Source organism: Cucurbita pepo, chromosome 16 (assembly GCF_057944985.1).
Source record: "Cucurbita pepo subsp. pepo isolate OVF chromosome 16, ASM5794498v1, whole genome shotgun sequence".
Classification (NCBI taxonomy): Eukaryota; Viridiplantae; Streptophyta; class Magnoliopsida; order Cucurbitales; family Cucurbitaceae; genus Cucurbita; species Cucurbita pepo.
The window spans coordinates 11,705,767-11,722,999 of NC_141813.1; the positions used below are offsets into that span (position 1 = coordinate 11,705,767).

The 17,233-nt window shown below is 39.3% G+C and overlaps 3 protein-coding genes across 5 annotated transcripts; 1 reads left to right on the forward strand and 2 right to left on the reverse strand.

Annotated features, from left to right (window-relative positions):
- Window positions 1-993: 993 nt before the first annotated feature.
- LOC111777654 (aspartic proteinase 36) lies at window positions 994-4,553 on the forward strand. The gene is made up of 10 exons (XM_023657354.2): window positions 994-1,436; window positions 1,842-1,971; window positions 2,088-2,338; window positions 2,417-2,644; window positions 2,743-2,905; window positions 3,043-3,116; window positions 3,213-3,306; window positions 3,457-3,523; window positions 3,626-3,697; window positions 4,128-4,553. The coding sequence occupies exons 1-10, from the start codon at window positions 1,195-1,197 to the stop codon at window positions 4,298-4,300; spliced, it is 1,494 nt and encodes a 497-aa protein (XP_023513122.2). The 5' UTR covers window positions 994-1,194; the 3' UTR covers window positions 4,301-4,553.
- A 2,291-nt stretch (window positions 4,554-6,844) lies between these two features.
- Window positions 6,845-10,314, reverse strand: LOC111777893 (uncharacterized). The gene is made up of 9 exons (XM_023657624.2): window positions 9,818-10,314; window positions 9,558-9,744; window positions 9,354-9,487; window positions 9,051-9,163; window positions 8,724-8,967; window positions 7,750-7,902; window positions 7,491-7,570; window positions 7,248-7,297; window positions 6,845-7,171 (listed from the first exon to the last, which is right to left on the reverse strand). The coding sequence occupies exons 1-9, from the start codon at window positions 10,202-10,204 to the stop codon at window positions 7,035-7,037; spliced, it is 1,485 nt and encodes a 494-aa protein (XP_023513392.2). The 5' UTR covers window positions 10,205-10,314; the 3' UTR covers window positions 6,845-7,034.
- Window positions 10,315-10,328: 14 nt separating this feature from the next.
- On the reverse strand, window positions 10,329-16,289 carry LOC111776699 (uncharacterized). 3 transcript variants are annotated; one of them, XM_087118515.1, is made up of 10 exons: window positions 15,628-16,289; window positions 15,365-15,551; window positions 14,647-14,780; window positions 14,306-14,418; window positions 13,993-14,236; window positions 12,967-13,119; window positions 12,798-12,877; window positions 12,672-12,721; window positions 11,429-11,502; window positions 10,329-10,496 (listed from the first exon to the last, which is right to left on the reverse strand). In XM_087118515.1, the coding sequence occupies exons 1-10, from the start codon at window positions 16,018-16,020 to the stop codon at window positions 10,410-10,412; spliced, it is 1,515 nt and encodes a 504-aa protein (XP_086974641.1). In that variant the 5' UTR covers window positions 16,021-16,289; the 3' UTR covers window positions 10,329-10,409. The 3 variants fall into 3 exon arrangements, with proteins under 3 accessions (XP_086974641.1, XP_086974639.1, XP_086974640.1); XM_087118513.1 differs by lacking the exon at window positions 10,329-10,496 and having other exon boundaries at window positions 11,120-11,502; window positions 15,628-16,287; XM_087118514.1 differs by lacking the exons at window positions 10,329-10,496; window positions 12,967-13,119 and having other exon boundaries at window positions 11,120-11,502; window positions 15,628-16,288.
- Window positions 16,290-17,233: the final 944 nt, after the last annotated feature.

The following is a 17,233-nucleotide window of genomic DNA, read 5'->3' on the forward strand; positions in this document are numbered from 1 at the left end:
ACGTCCTAGCAAGCAGCTAGACTAAGCAACTTGTTGGGAGATTAGGCTGCAGTTGAAAGAGCATCTTAAAAGCCAAGATTTGAGATCGAGTTTACAGTTTTTCAAGTGATTGAATTTAGGAGATGGATAGCAGTGGTAGTGAAGAGCTTTCCTCTCCTAGGGCCGGGCAGGTAGTCCTTATTCGTCAAACTTTGGCTCTCGAATGCGAACTGGATTCGTCTAAAGGGCTTGGTATAGATCCGTAGCCCGCTCTGGGTCTTTAACCGAAACTGAAACTATATATATATATATATATATATATATATATATATATATCAAATAAACAAATAACACAAAAGAACACGTTAAAAATCTCCAATTTTATCGAAGATAATATGTTAAACGAACTATGAGTAATTAAGCCACGATTAACTTATAATTTGAAGACTATTTTTTTAAAATGAATGTTAAACGGACAAATTTTGATAAATAATTGTGGGACAAATTTTGATAAATATTCTAACTATTGTAGAAATTATTTTGAGATTTAATTATTTTGATTTGAGAGAGTATTTTTTTTTTAGTTTATTTTATAATATAAAATACGAATAACAATAATTATTCACATCTCGAATATTTTGTAGAGAGGGAATACAAGGAAATGTATTTCCACCCGGACCCCATTCCCGACCTCGAATCTAGATATAATTAGTTAATCGACATTAAATTCATAATAATTTTATTATTATTATAAAATTAATAATTTAAATAAATAAACATTAATAGCATTAATTTTAATATATTAAGTATATGTTACATGTAATATGTTTATTGAGACATTTGACTCCAACCTCTAAATACTCCGAGATAGGAAATGGGACACGTGGATTAATCTCATAATTTTGTTAATTAAAAGTATTTAAAAAAAAAAATTAAAATTAGTATTGAAATTTTAGCTAACGGATAAATCGAGCACTGTGTAATCCAAATTTGTTCACCAAAACATTTGTTTTAGCGCCTTCTTACGAACCATTCCTCTGTTTCTCTCTCTCTCTCTGTATCCTAGGATGAACATCGACCGGATTGTGCCTCTCGATTGTTTTCCTCTTGTTCTCTTCGTCATTGTGTTCTGATATTTGTCAATCTTCTGTTCTTGCTCTGTATATGATCGGCTTGTTTGGCGGGTAATGAAATTTTAAGACGAGGGATTGAGCAATGGCCGCGATTGTTCGTACTGGAGCGTTGGTGGCCGTTGCGGTGGTGCTGATTCATGCTGCGACGGTTTCGTATGGATTTTCGGCGAAAATGACGCTGGAGAGGGCTTTTCCGACTAATCATGGCGTCGAAATGGTTCATCTCCGCGGTCGGGACCGGGCTAGACATGGTAGAATGTTGCAGTCTTCTGGTGGTGTCATTGATTTTCTTCTGTCCGGAACCTACGAACCGTATTACCTTGGGTAAGGAAAAGGAACGAATCTTTTTTTTCAATGTGTACTTTTAGTTTTCATTTGGAATGTTTGTTTACCTTTCTTATTTTGACGAGGTGTCTTAATTTTAGGATCATAATTGCGGTTTTATTCCTGATTGAATTGAAACTTGTAGTGAATGAGTTTGAATGGAGGCTTTGTTGTTGAATTCTCAAATGAATGAACCTCTGGAAATATATCATACTTCTGTTATCTTGTGCCTTATCTTTTCCCCCAATTTTAGTTTAAAAGAACCGATATATTTGTGTATCATCATGGCCATTGCCCATGAATTAATCTTTCAATATATTAGGTTCTTCACTTTCTTATTGCATTAATTACCTTAGTCGTTCTCATTATCTTGGTTTGAACGAATATTTTGTGGTTCTCTCACAGGCTTTATTACACTAAAGTGCAACTAGGTAATCCTCCAAAGGATTTTTATGTACAGATTGATACTGGAAGTAATATTTTGTGGGTTTGTTGCAACTCTTGCATTGGCTGCTCAGAGACTGGTGCGCTCCAGGTGATTTCGTGTTATATAAGTTTTGAGCTCGTTTTAAACCGGTGGCATTGTCTGTCACCTAAACCCCAACCCTTTTGCTGCTACATATTTTCAATTCATTTGTTTTTTCCTCACAGGTTGAGCTCAATGTCTTTGATCCTGGTAACTCATCAACAGCTTCTTTGGTCTCTTGTTCAGACAAAATATGCACGCCTGGGGTTGTATCCTCCGACTCTTCCTGTTTTGGCCAGACCAATCAGTGTGCTTTTGCCTTGCAATACGGCGATGGAAGTGAAACATCAGGCTATTTTGTTATAGACAAGATGCGTCTTAATGTGGTAGGTAATGATCATGATACTTCGAATCCTTCAGCTTCAGTTGTGTTTGGGTGAGTTTATGCTTCATTCCAAAACTAACTCTCTTAAATCTATGTTCTTGTTCACAACTCACATCATTTGTTAAACAGGTGTAGCACATCACAGACTGGAGATTTAACTAAGTCAGACAAGACAGTTGATGGAATCTTTGGATTTGGGCAACGGGATTTGTCTGTAATTTCTCAACTGTCATCACGAGGATTAGCTCCAAAAGTGTTCTCTCACTGCTTGAACGGAGATGATAGTGGTGGGGGAATATTGGTTCTTGGTGAGATTTTGGATCCAAATGTTGTTTATACTCCTCTAGTCCCATCACAGTATGTTCTTCATTTCCCACCAACATCTCATCCATTTTCGTTTGGTTAAACTTATTCGAGTCTGAAAGTGTGTGGTTTCTGATTGTTGTTGGGTTCAGGTCTCATTATAACTTGAATCTGCAAAGCATCTCCGTTAATGGTCAAGTATTACCTATCAATCCGGCTCTCTTTGCAACAGCTAGTGGCCAAGGAGCCATAATTGACTCTGGCACTACCTTGGCATACCTTGCAGAAGAAGCTTACGACATTTTTATTGTTGCCGTGAGTCTTTCAGATGAGTTCATTATGATGCTTCATTGTTCCTACTGTTATATATGTTATTTTCCATTATAGGATGGTTGAAGTAGACACGATCCTTTGAATAGCTTTATTTCTCACTCATTTTTCTAAAAACTCAGATCACGAACACAATTTCAAAATCGACTCAGTCTGTTACCTTCAAGGGAAATCAGTGTTATTTAACCTCCTCCAGGTTGATTTAATTTACAATCTACATTTCTGTTTGAAGTTAATGTTTACCATGAGGAGGAATTTGACTCATCATTTTTGTCTTTGGGTATAATATCAGTATCTCTGATATATTTCCTCAAGCAAGCTTTAACTTCGCCGGCGGGGCATCGTTGTTATTGAGACCCCAAGACTACCTCATACAACAATTCATTGTAAGTCTATAGCTTTCACTTCATTGTCTGGACATTTACATTTCCATAGTAGTTACGGAGCATTAAAGATAACACTTTTAGACAATATACTTTGGTTGATATAACTTTTATCCTGGTTTGGAATTGGGCTTGACAAAAGTTTCATTACAGGGTGATACTGTTGTTTGGTGCGTTGGTTTCCAGAAAATTCAAGGTCAAGGGGCTACAATTTTAGGAGGTGAGTTCAGAAATCATATATATATATATGGATAAGTATATGTTTATTTGTCAACCATTTTCTATCCTGAAATACTGACACTGCAGCTCACTTTTTTGGCAGACCTTGTTCTGAAAGACAAAATCTTCGTTTATGATTTAGCTAACCAACAAATTGGATGGACAAACTTTAACTGTGAGTTTCCACAACCCTCTGTAAATGATCGTTTTTGTAAGGGCCTAAGTTCACCATTAGCAGATATTATCATTTTTGAACTTTACCTCAAAGTTTTTAAAACGCGTCTGCTAAGGGAGAGATTTCCACACTCTTGTAAAGACTGCTTTGTTCTCCTCTCCAATGACGTGGGATCTCGCAGTTTTGGTTAACGATACCTTGTAGAGTAAAATATAATTCAACCATTCTTATTAAAACTGAGTTTCATTCACTTTCGATCTTGGTTCATTCAACTTGCTACTTTAGATCATGGTTCACTGGTAGTCGTCTTTGGGTCTATTTGGATGGACTTTCTAACTACTAAAAAACATTTCTTTTTTCTGTTAAAAACACCTTTTTAAGCACTAAAAAATTCAACAACATATTTGTAACATGTTTTTCTCCATATTAGGTGCAATGTCAGTAAATGTTTCTACAACTACCAGGACCTCAAAGAGTGGTTTGAAAGCTCAAGTCAGTGATGGTGGCTCTGTGGGGAATCAGCCCGACAGACTTGTTCTACACTTGAGCATTCTTGTATTCTTCCTTCACTTATCCATCTTCACCAGCTTCCTCAACTCATAAGGTGCCACTCTTTCACTAAACTAAATTTGTGTATAATATTCAGTTATTATATATCGAGTCGACGAAGTTCTGTTTGTGGTGCTGCTGTGCATCTGAGCTCGTCTTCTCAAAATTTTCCTTTTCCCATTGTTTTTTGGGATTAATATTATATACTTTCAAATGAATTGGTCTCAGCTGCGTTGTAAATTTCTTTTATGAACTAGTTGGTTCTATAGAAGTTCAATTTATACGAGCTCATACTTGTTGATCTGAATCTCCTTGTGTTACACAGTTGCAGACCCAATGTACTTTGGACTCTGAAATTTATGCTTTTCAACATTAATACTTTTGATTTCGACGACATGTTTGGTCGTTGAAGTTTGAATTTTGAATTTTGAATTTGATTTCTTAACTGTTAACGTTGCAAGGCCTATTGGCTCATTTTTGTGTTCATATTGGACCACCTACAAAAGTTCTGCCACTTTGGGCTAGCCCAATTAACGATTGTTCTTCACAAAAATATAATTTTAAATAAAAGAAATAAAAAAGTGCTTAAAAAAAGCCCTAAAATGCAATGGTAGTTATTGATGTTGATGTTCACCGACCTGGTAGGAAAGACTTCCACGTCTTTAATCCCGACAAAATCGTTAAAATTGATATGAACGTTGTAAACATCTAGCTCAAGAGATTGGTAGACAAAATGTTGTAAAATCTATACGATAAATTGATATGAAAATTTAAATTAGCTCAAATAGATAAATCGATAGGAGCATGATTCAACTTGATCAGATATGAACGCGCTCTCGAAAAAATGATAACTAGTTTGGTCAAACATTATGAACCTTAGTTTGTGGGGGCAGCAAAAAGGTTGGGCCAAAAATTGACCGCACGGAAGCGTGGTGTATGCAGCCATCATTGCATAAACATTACAAGAAGTTTCTGGCTCCAAAAAAGTTGGTGAGTTTCTGAGTATATTTCTGGCTTCCAAGTTCTCAACTTAGTGGGATCAGTAACAACATTCTCTTATCCTGTCATTTTCCCAACAAAATATGTACCTACTGTCACTTTCTCAACAAACCTTTGTTGGTAAAAAAGGGATTTTTAATCTTCCTTTTCTTCTTGACCACGAGAAGAATTAGGGTCGGCTTTTAATATGACTTTTTAAGCGCTTAAAAAGACGTTTAAGAAGTTATTTCAAATAGGTCGTTCATTGTTAGTGTATGTCTAAGCTTTTATTCTTTCCTTCTTGATCGTAAATTCGAGACGGGAGTAGAATTAGAGTCGGTTTAAAATGACTTTTTAAATGAACTCTTTTACGTAGTTCACCGTTGACTCGAGCATTGGAGGAGCTTAACAAACAAAGTGAAAGGAATAAGAATGGGCTATAGTGTTGTTTAATTTCAAACCCAAAACCCATTTAAAAAAAAAAGTGATTTTTATTGGTAGAGGCATCTTGTTGATGATTTGAAGTGATAAAGAATGGGCTGCATTTGGACTGACAATATTCTTTGAGATGATGGCTCATGGGTTCTTAGAAGATGGCTGTTGTGTAAGCCAATTCTAGGACAGAATGAAGTGGGTTGAATTAGAACAGGATAAGAAAAACACATCAACAACTTTGGCTTCTGTTCTTCAGTGGAGCTCTGCAATTATGATCCTCTTGCATGCTGTTGGAACCCACTTTGTGAGGTTGTCATCAACTTTAAATATCTTTCTTACATCATTCCTCTCTTCAACATTTTTTAATATTGTCCTTTTTGGACTTTCTTTTTTGAGCTTGTTCTCAAAGTTTTTAAAACGCGTCTACTAGGGAGGTTTTCACACCCTTATAAAGGGTGTTTCGTTCTCATTCTCAACCAATGTGGGATCTCACAATCTACCCCCTTTCGAGGCCCAGTGTCCTTGTTGGCACTCGTTTCTTTCTCCAATCGATGTGGGACCCCAATCCACCCCCCTTTGAGGCCCAACGTCCTTGCTAGCACACCGCCTCGTGTCCACCCCCTTTGGGGCTCAGCCTCTTTGCTGGCATATCGCCCAGTGCCTGGCTCTGATACCATTTGTAACGATCCAAACTCACTGCTAGCAGATATTGTCCTCTTTGAGCTTTTCTTTTCAGGCTTCCCCTCAAGGTTTCTAAAACGCATCTGCTAGAGAGAGGTTTCCCCACCCTAATAAAATGTGTTTCGTTGTCCTCCCCAACCAATGTGGAATTTCACAGTAACAAAACGCGTATGCTAGGGAGAGGTTTCCACACCTTAATAAATTGTGTTTCATTCTCCTCCCCAGCCAATGTAGAATCTCATACTAACATACCCAAATTAAAAGTTCAAGAATCACACTTTTTAAAATTCAGTGACTTGTTAGACACAAACCTAAACATTCAGATACCGATACCGATAATCGAATTGATTTGGTTTCATGAGTCATCCTCCAACAAGAAACACCCATTAAAAATAGTGGAATAGTTGACTTGTTTGTGGTCATGTTTCTTCAAGTGGCAAGTAAAGGACCCTTTCAACACTATCTTCTACACAATCATTTTCTTATGTTGTTCCAAGTAGGGAAGAAAAGAAAGGGCACCACCACCATTTATTAAGAGTCTTTCATAACTCTGAAAAGGGCTTTTCACCACATTCTTTGATGGATTCAATACAAGTTCATCTTTTCACCACATTCTTTGATGGATTCAATACAAGTTCATAAATTTATGTTCAAAGTAGGGTGCCCCTTCATCACCCTTTTGTATTCTTTTTAGCTATTGTTTGGACTCCTTAAGATCAGCATAGTACTTCCTCATCCATTCTTTAATGATGCTAACTTCTGTTTCTCTTTGTTTCACTAACCATTGTGGATCGGTTTCATTTGCCCGTAAAATGTCCAAACAATGGGACCCTGAAAAAAAAACATGTGTAGTTACAATTTTATGACTATGAATCAAAGAAGGGAAGGAAAAAGAGAAGACTGTTACCGTTGGCTGTATGAACTGCAAGGAGACTGTCTGATAAGCTTTGCAATACTCTGTATTGACAAGAAAGGGGAGAGAGACGAGATATTATCCTCTTTGGACTTTTCCTTCTGGGTTTTCCCTCAAGATTTTAGAACGCGTATACTAGGGAGAGGTTTCCACACCCTTATAAAAAATGCTTCGTTCCCCTCTCCAACCAACGTGGGAGCTAACAATCTCAAAATCACTACAAAAATATGCTCTTACCCGCCACTGCTATACGGATCTTTGAGTCCATTTGAGAAAATGATGTTGCTGCCAAATCTCTGAAGGTGGAGTTTTATGTCCTGTAATTTGAATGGTGATAAGAAAGAGCGGAGAAATCGAAATATTTTGTTTTCAACGAAACACGTAGGCTCGTCTGATAACTATTTTGTTTTTGTCAAAGAAGGCTCAAAAGTTACCAAAAACTTGGGAGAAAGAGGATAATTTAAAAAATGAAAGAGAGAAATGGTTGAGTGCATACATTGCCACCATAATAGGTGGTGACCCAGTGAGGCCTGGGAGAGACGCCGTATAACTGATTGCAGTGATTTATGAAGCTTCCAAGGTCAAAAGTGTATGGTGGAAACATAGTATCATTGTCTGTGCCTATTGGCATCACCATCTCACTGCATTTCTGGAGTATACAGAAGCTACTTCAATGTACAAATAATCATAATCTTCACATAGATGCACAAATAAAAAGTGAAAATCCTATTAAACTTCTTCTTTTCTTTTGGGAATATAACAAATATGTGAATCAGATAGCATTCTTCGGTTTAGTTGTGAGATTTCATATCGGATGTGGAGGAGAATGAAGCATTCTTTATAAAGGTGTGAAAACCTCTCCCTGGTAGACACGTTTAAAAAACCTTGAGAGAAAACACGAAAGCGAAAGTCCAAAAAAGACAATATCTGCTAGTGGTGGGCTTGGTCTGTTATAAATGGTATAAGAGCCAGGTTATTGGCAGTGTGCTAATGAGGATGCTTAGCCCCAAAGGGGTGGACACCAAGTGGTGTGCCAGCAAGGACGCTAGGCCCCGAAGGGGAGTAGATTGTGAGACTCCACATCGATTGGAGAGAGAAACGAGTGTTAGCGAGGACGATGGTCCCAAAGGGGTGGATTGTGAGATCCCACATTGATTGGAGAGGGAAACGAGCGCCTGTGAGGACACTAGGCCTTGAAGGGGGTGGATTGTGAGATCTCACATCGGTTGAGGAGGAGAACGAAACATTCTTTATAAGGGTGTGGAAAACTCTCCCTAGCAGACGCGTATCGGTTGAGGAGAAGAACGAAGCATTCTTTATAAGGGTGTGGAAACCTCTCCCTAGCAAACACGTTTTAAAAACCTTGAGGGGAAACTCGAAAGGAAAAGCCCAAACTCAAAAAGCACAATATCTGCTAGCGGTGTGTTTGGACGGTCACTCATATATTGATGTGTTCAATAAAAGATTTACCTGCCATCTCCAACCGACATCGGTTTCAGTTTCATTTCTGGGCTCAAGATTATAGCAGGATAGCTTTCCTTCATAAGCAAAAACACCTGCAGCTATTTTGCCAAGAGTCCCACTTCCAGAAGAAGCTCCATCAATACCATCACAGATTCTAGTGACCGGATATCTTGGTGGTTGGTTGTATTGGGCTGCACCCGCATACATAGACCACAAGTAGTCTTCCAGCTGAGAGTAACTATTCAGAGGACTACAACAACAAACCAAATGGATATGAAAACTACAACTTTCTTCAACTTCATCAAATTTAGATATGGAAAGCCATTCTAATACCTGCATGTTTTGAACTCCTTGCTAAGGATGGAAAGGCCACTAGCCTTAGAAGCAATAGCTTCCATTTCGGACCACGAATCCCGAATAGTTTCATAGCAACTCTCACTAACTTCCTGCAAATTCATTAACATTTTATCTCATATTAGTTGGGGGAGAACGAAACACCTTTTAAAAGGGCATGGAAACCTTTCCCTAGCAGATGCGTTCTAAAGCCGTGAGGGGAAGCCCAAAGAGGATAAAAGGCCTCGGTGTTACAAAAACATTAAAACTTGAAATAGATGATGAATGATTCTAGTATCTTACTCTAAAATCCTTGGTGGCAATAGAATAGTATCCATTATGTGGCACGATATCGTCGAAGTAAAGAATCGGGGCCGAAGATGCCAGAGCTCCAAGTGCAACATGAGGATATTTCAGACGGAACCATGCAGCCAACACTAGATACATAATGTTATATTACATGCCAATGCAATAGAGTTGGAAGATTTTGAATGAGAAGTTACTTACTTCCTCCATATGACCCACCAAGGACAATTACAGGACAATCTTTAGCATGTAACTTCTTTTTCAAATGTATAAGAACAGCTGCATAATCTGCTATCGCTTGAGCCGAGTTGAAATAGCCTAGAGTGCTAGCGTTCTTAAGTGCTTCTTGCCTTGATCCAAAAGGTATTGATTTCCCATAATATCGATGCTAACAACAACACAACAAGTCTTATACCATAAGAAAATTACATAAAAGTTCTAAAGTAGATGTAATTCCATACCTCAATATAAACAAGAAGAGCACCAAATTGAAGAGCATTATCAGTCATGAACCCTATAGCGTTCAAATCTCCTTCCAGTGGCCCTTCAGCGCCCAAGTAGGCAAGAATTGGAGCACTAGAATTTGCACCGCCCCAATACTTAAAGTTGATTATATATCTATGAGGGAAGCGTGTGTAGCTCTCAGGCTTGTAGTTGAAGTGATCCAACGTTTGGTTGTAATAAAATGTCTTGAAATCATCAGAAACAGGTGAAGCTTTAGCGTTATGAAGAAAGGTTCTGCTAAATGGACTTAGCCTTGGGATTCTGTACTGTGTTGCAGTGACACAGGTTGAGAGGATGAGAAGTATAAAAGGAAGCCATGGGGATGAAAGCATGGGGAAGCTCATGGTAGGTTGTTTGCTTTGGTGTTGCTTGGACTTGGTTTGAGACAGCCAAGAGGTCCTTTATATAACAAAAACTTTCCCAAGTTTGTTCTGATTTTCAAACAGATATTGATAATATTGGTGAAGGTATTAGCACTTATTTTAAGGTATTTGAAACCAAATAATTATTTCATCTTTGTTTGGTGTCCATTAAAATTTGGATTGCAAATCATCCACAGACCATAAGCACCACGTTGAAGCCAGTGGAATTGTGGACTTGATTTGATTGCAGGCAAGAAAGTTGTAGAGCTTTCATCTGCATAACATGCTTTTAAGTGCAAGATAAAGACACGGTGAGATTTCACGTCAGTTGGAGAGGGGAATGAAACATTTTTTATAAGGGTGTGGAAACCTCTCCCTAGTAAACGTGTTTTAAAACCGTGAGGTTGACGGCGATATGTAATGGGCCAAAGCAGAAAATATTTGCTAGCGGCGGGCTTGGGTTGTTACAAATGGTATTAGAGCTAGATATCGAGCGGTGTGTTAGCGAGGACGCTGGCCCCAAAGGGGGTGTGGATTGTGAGATCCCACGTTGATTGGAGAGGGGGAACGAAGCATTCGTTATAAGGGTGTGGAAACCTCTCCCTAGTAAACGAGTTTTGTAACCGTGAAGTTGACGACGATACGTAACGGGCCAAAGCGAACAATATCTGCTAGCGGCGGGCTTGGACTATTACAAATGGTATTGGGGAGCCAGATATCGGGCGGTGTGCCAGCGAGGACACTAGACCCCCAAGGGAGGTGGATTGTAAGATCCCACATTAGTTGGAGAGAGGAACGAAGCATTCCTTATAAGGATGTGGCAACATCTTTCTAATAGGCGCGTTTTAAAACCGAGAGGCTGACGGTAATACGTAACAGGTTAAAGCGAACAATATCTGCTAGCAGCGGGCAACCTGTTTCTTCCACTTAGTTTTAGAATAGTTTCAGAAAAGTAAAGTAAAATAAAAATGGTAAAAACCCCAACCTAGAAAAGGTTAAAGAGAGGATGGAAAGTAGAGCAGAAGAGACAATAAGAATATTCTCATTCTTTGATGGGATCACATATGATGCCTTTTATTCTCTGTTGTGTAGAAATTACTGTTTATAAACTATAATGCCTTCCCCAATCACCATCACTGCTTTCTATTTGTTGTAGTTCACCAAATCTGCATAATATTTATTGAACCATTCCTTAATGATATCAACCTCAGTCTTCCTTTGTTTCACCAACCATTCCGGATCCATTTTATTCGCACTTAGGATGTCTAGGCAATGAGACCCTACATAGTTCAAAATGTATTAATTACAATAAAAAAATGGATGCACCCTTAAATTTTGTGAGATGCCACGTCGGTTGGGCAGGAGAACAAAACATTCTTTATAAGGGTGTGGAAATCTCTCTTAGTAGACCCGTTTTAAAAACCTTGAGAGAAAGCCCAAAGAGAAAAATATTTGCTAGAGGTGAGCTTGGGCCGTTATAAATGGTATCAGAGCCAAACATCGGGCGATGTGCCACCGAGGAGGCTGAGCCTCAAAGGGCCTGGATTGTGAGATCCCACATCGGTTGGAGAGGAGAATGAAACATTTTTTTATAAGGGTGTGGAACCTCTCCTTAGCAGACGCGTTTTAAAAACGTTGAGGGACAACCCGAAATGGAAAGCCCAAAGAGGACAATATCTGCTAGAGGTGAGCTTGGACCGTTACAAATGGTATCAAAGCTAGACATCGTACGATGTGCCAGTGAGGAGGCTGAGTCTCAAAGGGGGTGGAATGTGAGATCCCGCATCGATTAGAGAGGAGAACGAAACATGTTTTATAAGGGTGTGGAACCTCTCCCTAGCAGACGCGTGCTAAAACCTTAAGGGAAAGCTCGAAAGGGAAAGCCCAAAGAGGACAATATCTGCTAGAAGTGAGCTTGGGCCGTTACAAATGGGATCAGAGCTAGACACCGAACGATGTACCAGCGAGGAGGCTGAGCCTCAAAGAGCTTAGATTGTCAAATCCTACATCGGTTAGAGAGGAGAACGAAACATTTTTTGTAAGGGCGTGGAACCTCTCCCTAATAGACACGTTTTAAAAACCTTGAGGGAAAGCCCAAAGAGGACAATATTTGCTAGAGGTGAGCTTGGGCTGTTACAAATGGTATCAGAGCTAGACACCGGCGATGTGCCAGCAAGGAGGCTGAGCCTCAAAGGGCCTGGATTGTGAGATCCCAAATCGGTTGGAGAGCAGAACAAAACATTATTTATAAGGGTGTGGAAACCTCTCTCTAGCAAACACGTTTTAAAAACCTTGAGGAAAAACCCGAAAGGGAAAGCCCAAAGAGGACTACATTTGCTAGCGGTGGGCTTGGTCTAATATATTTTTGAAATTTTTTGTGGCAACAAACTAAATCAGGAATGGCATGAGAATGAAGAACTTGCATAACACGAAGAGGTTAAAGCATTACCATTAGTTGTATACACAGCTGGGAGAGTGTCTGATATATTGTGTAGTACCCTAGAGAGTCAAAGAGAGAGACCATCAAGAACAAGTAAAGGAAATCATCTTTATTTGTTAATACTATTATGCTTACCCGCCAATGCTATAAGGATCTTTGAGTCCATTGGAAAAAATAATGTTGCTACCAAATCTTTGAAGGATAAGATGTAAATCCTAAAAGAAAATAAAATAGAATGAAGTAAGTAATTGTTGCAAATAAGGAAGTTGTTTGGTGTTCTAAAGGAAATAATTGAAATGCATACATGGCCTCCATAATAGGTGGTAACCCAATGAGGCCTGGGAGGAACACCGTATGATCGATTGCAGTGAATGGTGAAGCTTTCAAGATCAAAAGTGTATGGTGGGAACATAGTATCATTGTCTGTGCTTATGGGCATCACCATCTCACTGCATCTCTGAGTAAAAGAATCAACTTTTTAGTATATAAACAAATTTTGATTTTCATTGTCCTTTTTCGGCTTTCCTTTCAGGGTTTAAGACGTGTATGCTAGGGAGAAGTTTCCACACCCTTATAAAAAATGCTTCGTTCTCCTCTCCAACCGATGTGGTATCTCCCAATCCACCCCCTTCGGGATCCAGCGTTCTCGCTGGCACTCGTTCCCTTCTCCGGTCGATGTGGGACCCCCAATCCACTCCCTTTGTGGCCCAGCGTCCTTATTGACACACCGCCTTGTTTCCACCTGCCTTCAGGGCTCAACCTCCTCGCTAGCACATCGTCCGATGTCTGGTTTTAATACTATTTGTATAACCCCCAAGTCCACCGCTAGCCGATATTGTCTCTTTGGGTTTTCCCTTTCAGGCTTCCCCTCAAGGTTTGTAAAACCCATCTACTAGGTAGAGAATCTAGCCCTACTCCAATTAGTGTCTCGCACTAAGGTCCCACATCGATTGGAGAATGGAACGAGTGCAGCGAGGACACTGGACCTCAAAGGAGGGTGGATTGTGAGATACCTCATCGATTAGGGAGGAGAACGAAACATTCTTTATAAGGGTGTGGAAATCTCTCCTTAGCAGACGTGTCTCAAACCCTTGAGAGAAAGCCCTAACGGGAAAGTCCAAAAAAGATAATATCGGCTAGCGGGGATCGAAAAACCATTAGTGAAACCAATCAAATCTACTTGACAAAGTTTCCTTTCTTCTTTTCCATAAAATCTTATTGATAGCAATACGAAACCGATTTAAATCTTGTAGTGATCAATTCCGTGTAAGCAAAATAGATATGAGTATCAGAGGGCTCTTATTTGGCTAATGTGATTAAGACATCTTACCTGCCATCGCCATCCTACATCAGTTTCAGTAGCATTTCTGGGCTCATTAATATAACAGGAGAGCTTTCCTCTATAAGCAAATACACCAGCAGCTATTTTGCTGAGTATTCCATTTCCAGAATAAGTTCCATCAATGGCACCACAGATCCTGTTCACTGGATGTTTTGCTGGGTGGTTGTATTGGGCTGCACTTGCATACACGGACCACAAGTAGTTTTCCAGCTCTGTGGAACTTCTTAAAGGACTAGAAAATAAAAAAAAAAACATGTTAAGTTCACTTCATTCAATTTGGACAAGAGAGCAATTTCGTTACCTGCATGTTTTGAACTCTTTGTCAAGAATGGAAAGGCCATTGGGTTGAGAGGCAACTGTTTCTATTTCAGACCATGACTTCCTAATAGTTTCATAGCAAGCCTGACTGACTTCCTGTTACGATCGCACAACAACGCACACACTCGATCAAGATGAACACAAAGAACAACAAGGAGGAATATTGGCTAAAATACATGGAACGAAGAAAGGAAATCTTGAAAGCACGGTCTAATGGGTATATATATGATTTCAGCTTACTAAATATAGCTTTAACAGATTTAACTACTTACAAAATATAATCTACCAAATATATCAAATCTTTACGAAATATCGGCATCTTACTCTAAAATCCTTGGTGACAACAGCATAGTATCCATTTCGCGGTGTGATATCATCGAAGTAAAGAATTGGAGCCGAAGATGCAAGAGCTCCTAGTGCCACATGAGGATATTTAAGACGGAACCATGTAGCCAACACTGTTAACAAAAAAAATTTTTTTTTGTGATATTCCACATTGATTAGGGAGGAGAACGAAATACCCGTTATAAGGGTGTAAAAACCTTTCCCTAGCAAACACGTTTTAAAAACTTTGAAGGGAAAGCCTAAAATGACAATATCTACTAGCGGTGGGCCTGGACCGTTACAAATGCTATCAGAGCCAGACACTGGGTGATGTGCTAGCGAGCAGGTTGTTCCCCGAAGGAGGTAAACACGAGGCCTTGTGCTAGTAAGGACGCTGGGCCCTGAAAGGGAGTGGATTTGGTGGAGATCCCACATTGATTGGAGAAAGGAACGAGTGTTAGCGAGGACGCTGGGCTCTTAAGTGGGGTGGATTATGATATCCCACATTGGTTGGGGAGGAGAACGAAACACCCTTTATAAGGGTGTGGAAACCTTTTCCTAGTAGACGCGTTTTAAAAATCTTAAGGAAAAACTCGAAAGGGAAAACCCAGAGAGGACGGTATCTGCTAACAGTGAGTCTGGGCCGTTACACATTTACATGTCCTGTTAGGTACTAAATATTAAAAAGTTCGAGGACTTCGAATGAGAAACTACTTACTTCCTCCATATGATCCACCAATAACAATCACAGGAGAATAATTAGAATTAAACTCCTTTTTTACATGCATAAGAATGGCTGCATAATCTGCTATTGCTTGCGCTGAGTTAAAATATCCAAGAGTGCTTGCATTTCTTAGTGCTTCTTTCCTTGATCCAAAAGGGATTGATTTTCCATAGTACCGATGCTGGTAAGATGAAGATCTTAGAGCAAAACTACAAGACTCCAAAACAACAAAAAGGGATTAAAGAGTTAAACTTTACCTCAATATAAACTAGAAGAGCATTGAACTTAATGGCGTTATCTGTCATAAACCCAATACCATTCATAGCAGAATCTATTGGTGCTTCAGCGCCCAAGTAAGCAAGAATTGGAGCGCTTGAATTTGCACCACCCCAATTCTTGAAGTTAATTATGTATCTTTGAGGGAATGTTGTGTAGCTTTCGGGCTTATAGCTGAAATGATCGAGTGTTTGTTTGTAATAAAATGTCTTGAAATCATTTGAAGGAGGTAATTCCAGAGCTTTGGAATGATGTAGAAACTTTTCACCCATAGGACTAAGCCTTGGGATTCTATACTGGAAAGAAGTGACAGAGCTTGAAAGAAAGAGAAGTAAAAATGGAATCCATGGGGAAGACAACATTGAAAACCTCATGCTTGTTATGATAATTTTTCAAGCTTTGTCATTTGTTGTGAAGAAAGCTTTATATAAACAAAGGCTTTCCTTGTTTGAATGTTTTTTTTATTAGAAATTGAATTTTAGTATAGTCTGACTGTGACATCCCACGTTGGTTGGAGATGAGAACGAAGCATTTTTTACAAGGGTATAGAAACTTTTTCCTAGTAGACGCGTTTTAAAATCTTGAGGGGAAGCTCAGAAGAGAAAGTCCAAAGAGGATAATATCTATTACAAATGGTATTAGAGCTAGACACTGGGCTGTGTGCCAGCGAGGAGGCTGGCCTCCAAGGAGGTGAATTGTGAGAACACACATTGGTTGGAGAGGGAAACGAAACATTCCTTATAAAGGTGTGGAAACCTCTCCTTAGTAGACGTGTTTTAAAACCTTGAGGGAAAGCTCAAAGAGAACCGTATCTGCTAGTGGTAGGCTTGCACTGTTATAAATGACATCAGAACCAGACACCAAGTGGTGTGGTGTGCCAACGAGAACACTGGCCCCCCAAGGTGAGTGGATTGTGAGATCCCACATTGGTTGGAGAGGGGAACAAAGCATTCCTTATAAGAGTGTGGAAACCTCTCCTTAATAGACGCGTTTTAAAACCTTGAGGGGAAGTCCACAACGGAAAGCGCAAAGCGCAAAGAGGACAATATTTGCTAGTTGTGGGCTTGGGCTGTTACAAACAGTAGTGTGCTAGTAAGAATGCTGGGCCCCAAGGAAATGGATTGTGAGATCGCAAGTTGATTGGAGAGGGGAACGAAGCATTCCTTATAAGGGTGTGGAAACCTCTCCCTAACAGACGCGTTTTAAAACTTTGAAGGGGAGCCCATAAAGAAAGCCCAAAAAAGACAATATCTATTAGCGGTGAGCTTGAACTGTTACATTGACACAAAATAGTTATCAAACGGGTTAGCAGCAAACTTCAACTTGTAATTGGTATTTAATAACATTAGTAGGTGAGACCAAGTGTGTGCCGTGACATCTAGAGAAAGCGAAATGCATTGACAAATAATAGCATTCCAGTTATTCAAATATCTAACAGTAAATATTGCCCATTTGGCAGCCCAGATGTAACATAAAAACAAATGGAGAATGATGTAATATGGATTAAATAGTCTTCTAAGAATCCTAAGAGATAAACTAACCTTGATTTCTCCTCCTACGTGAATATTACATGAATATGCTGCCAAT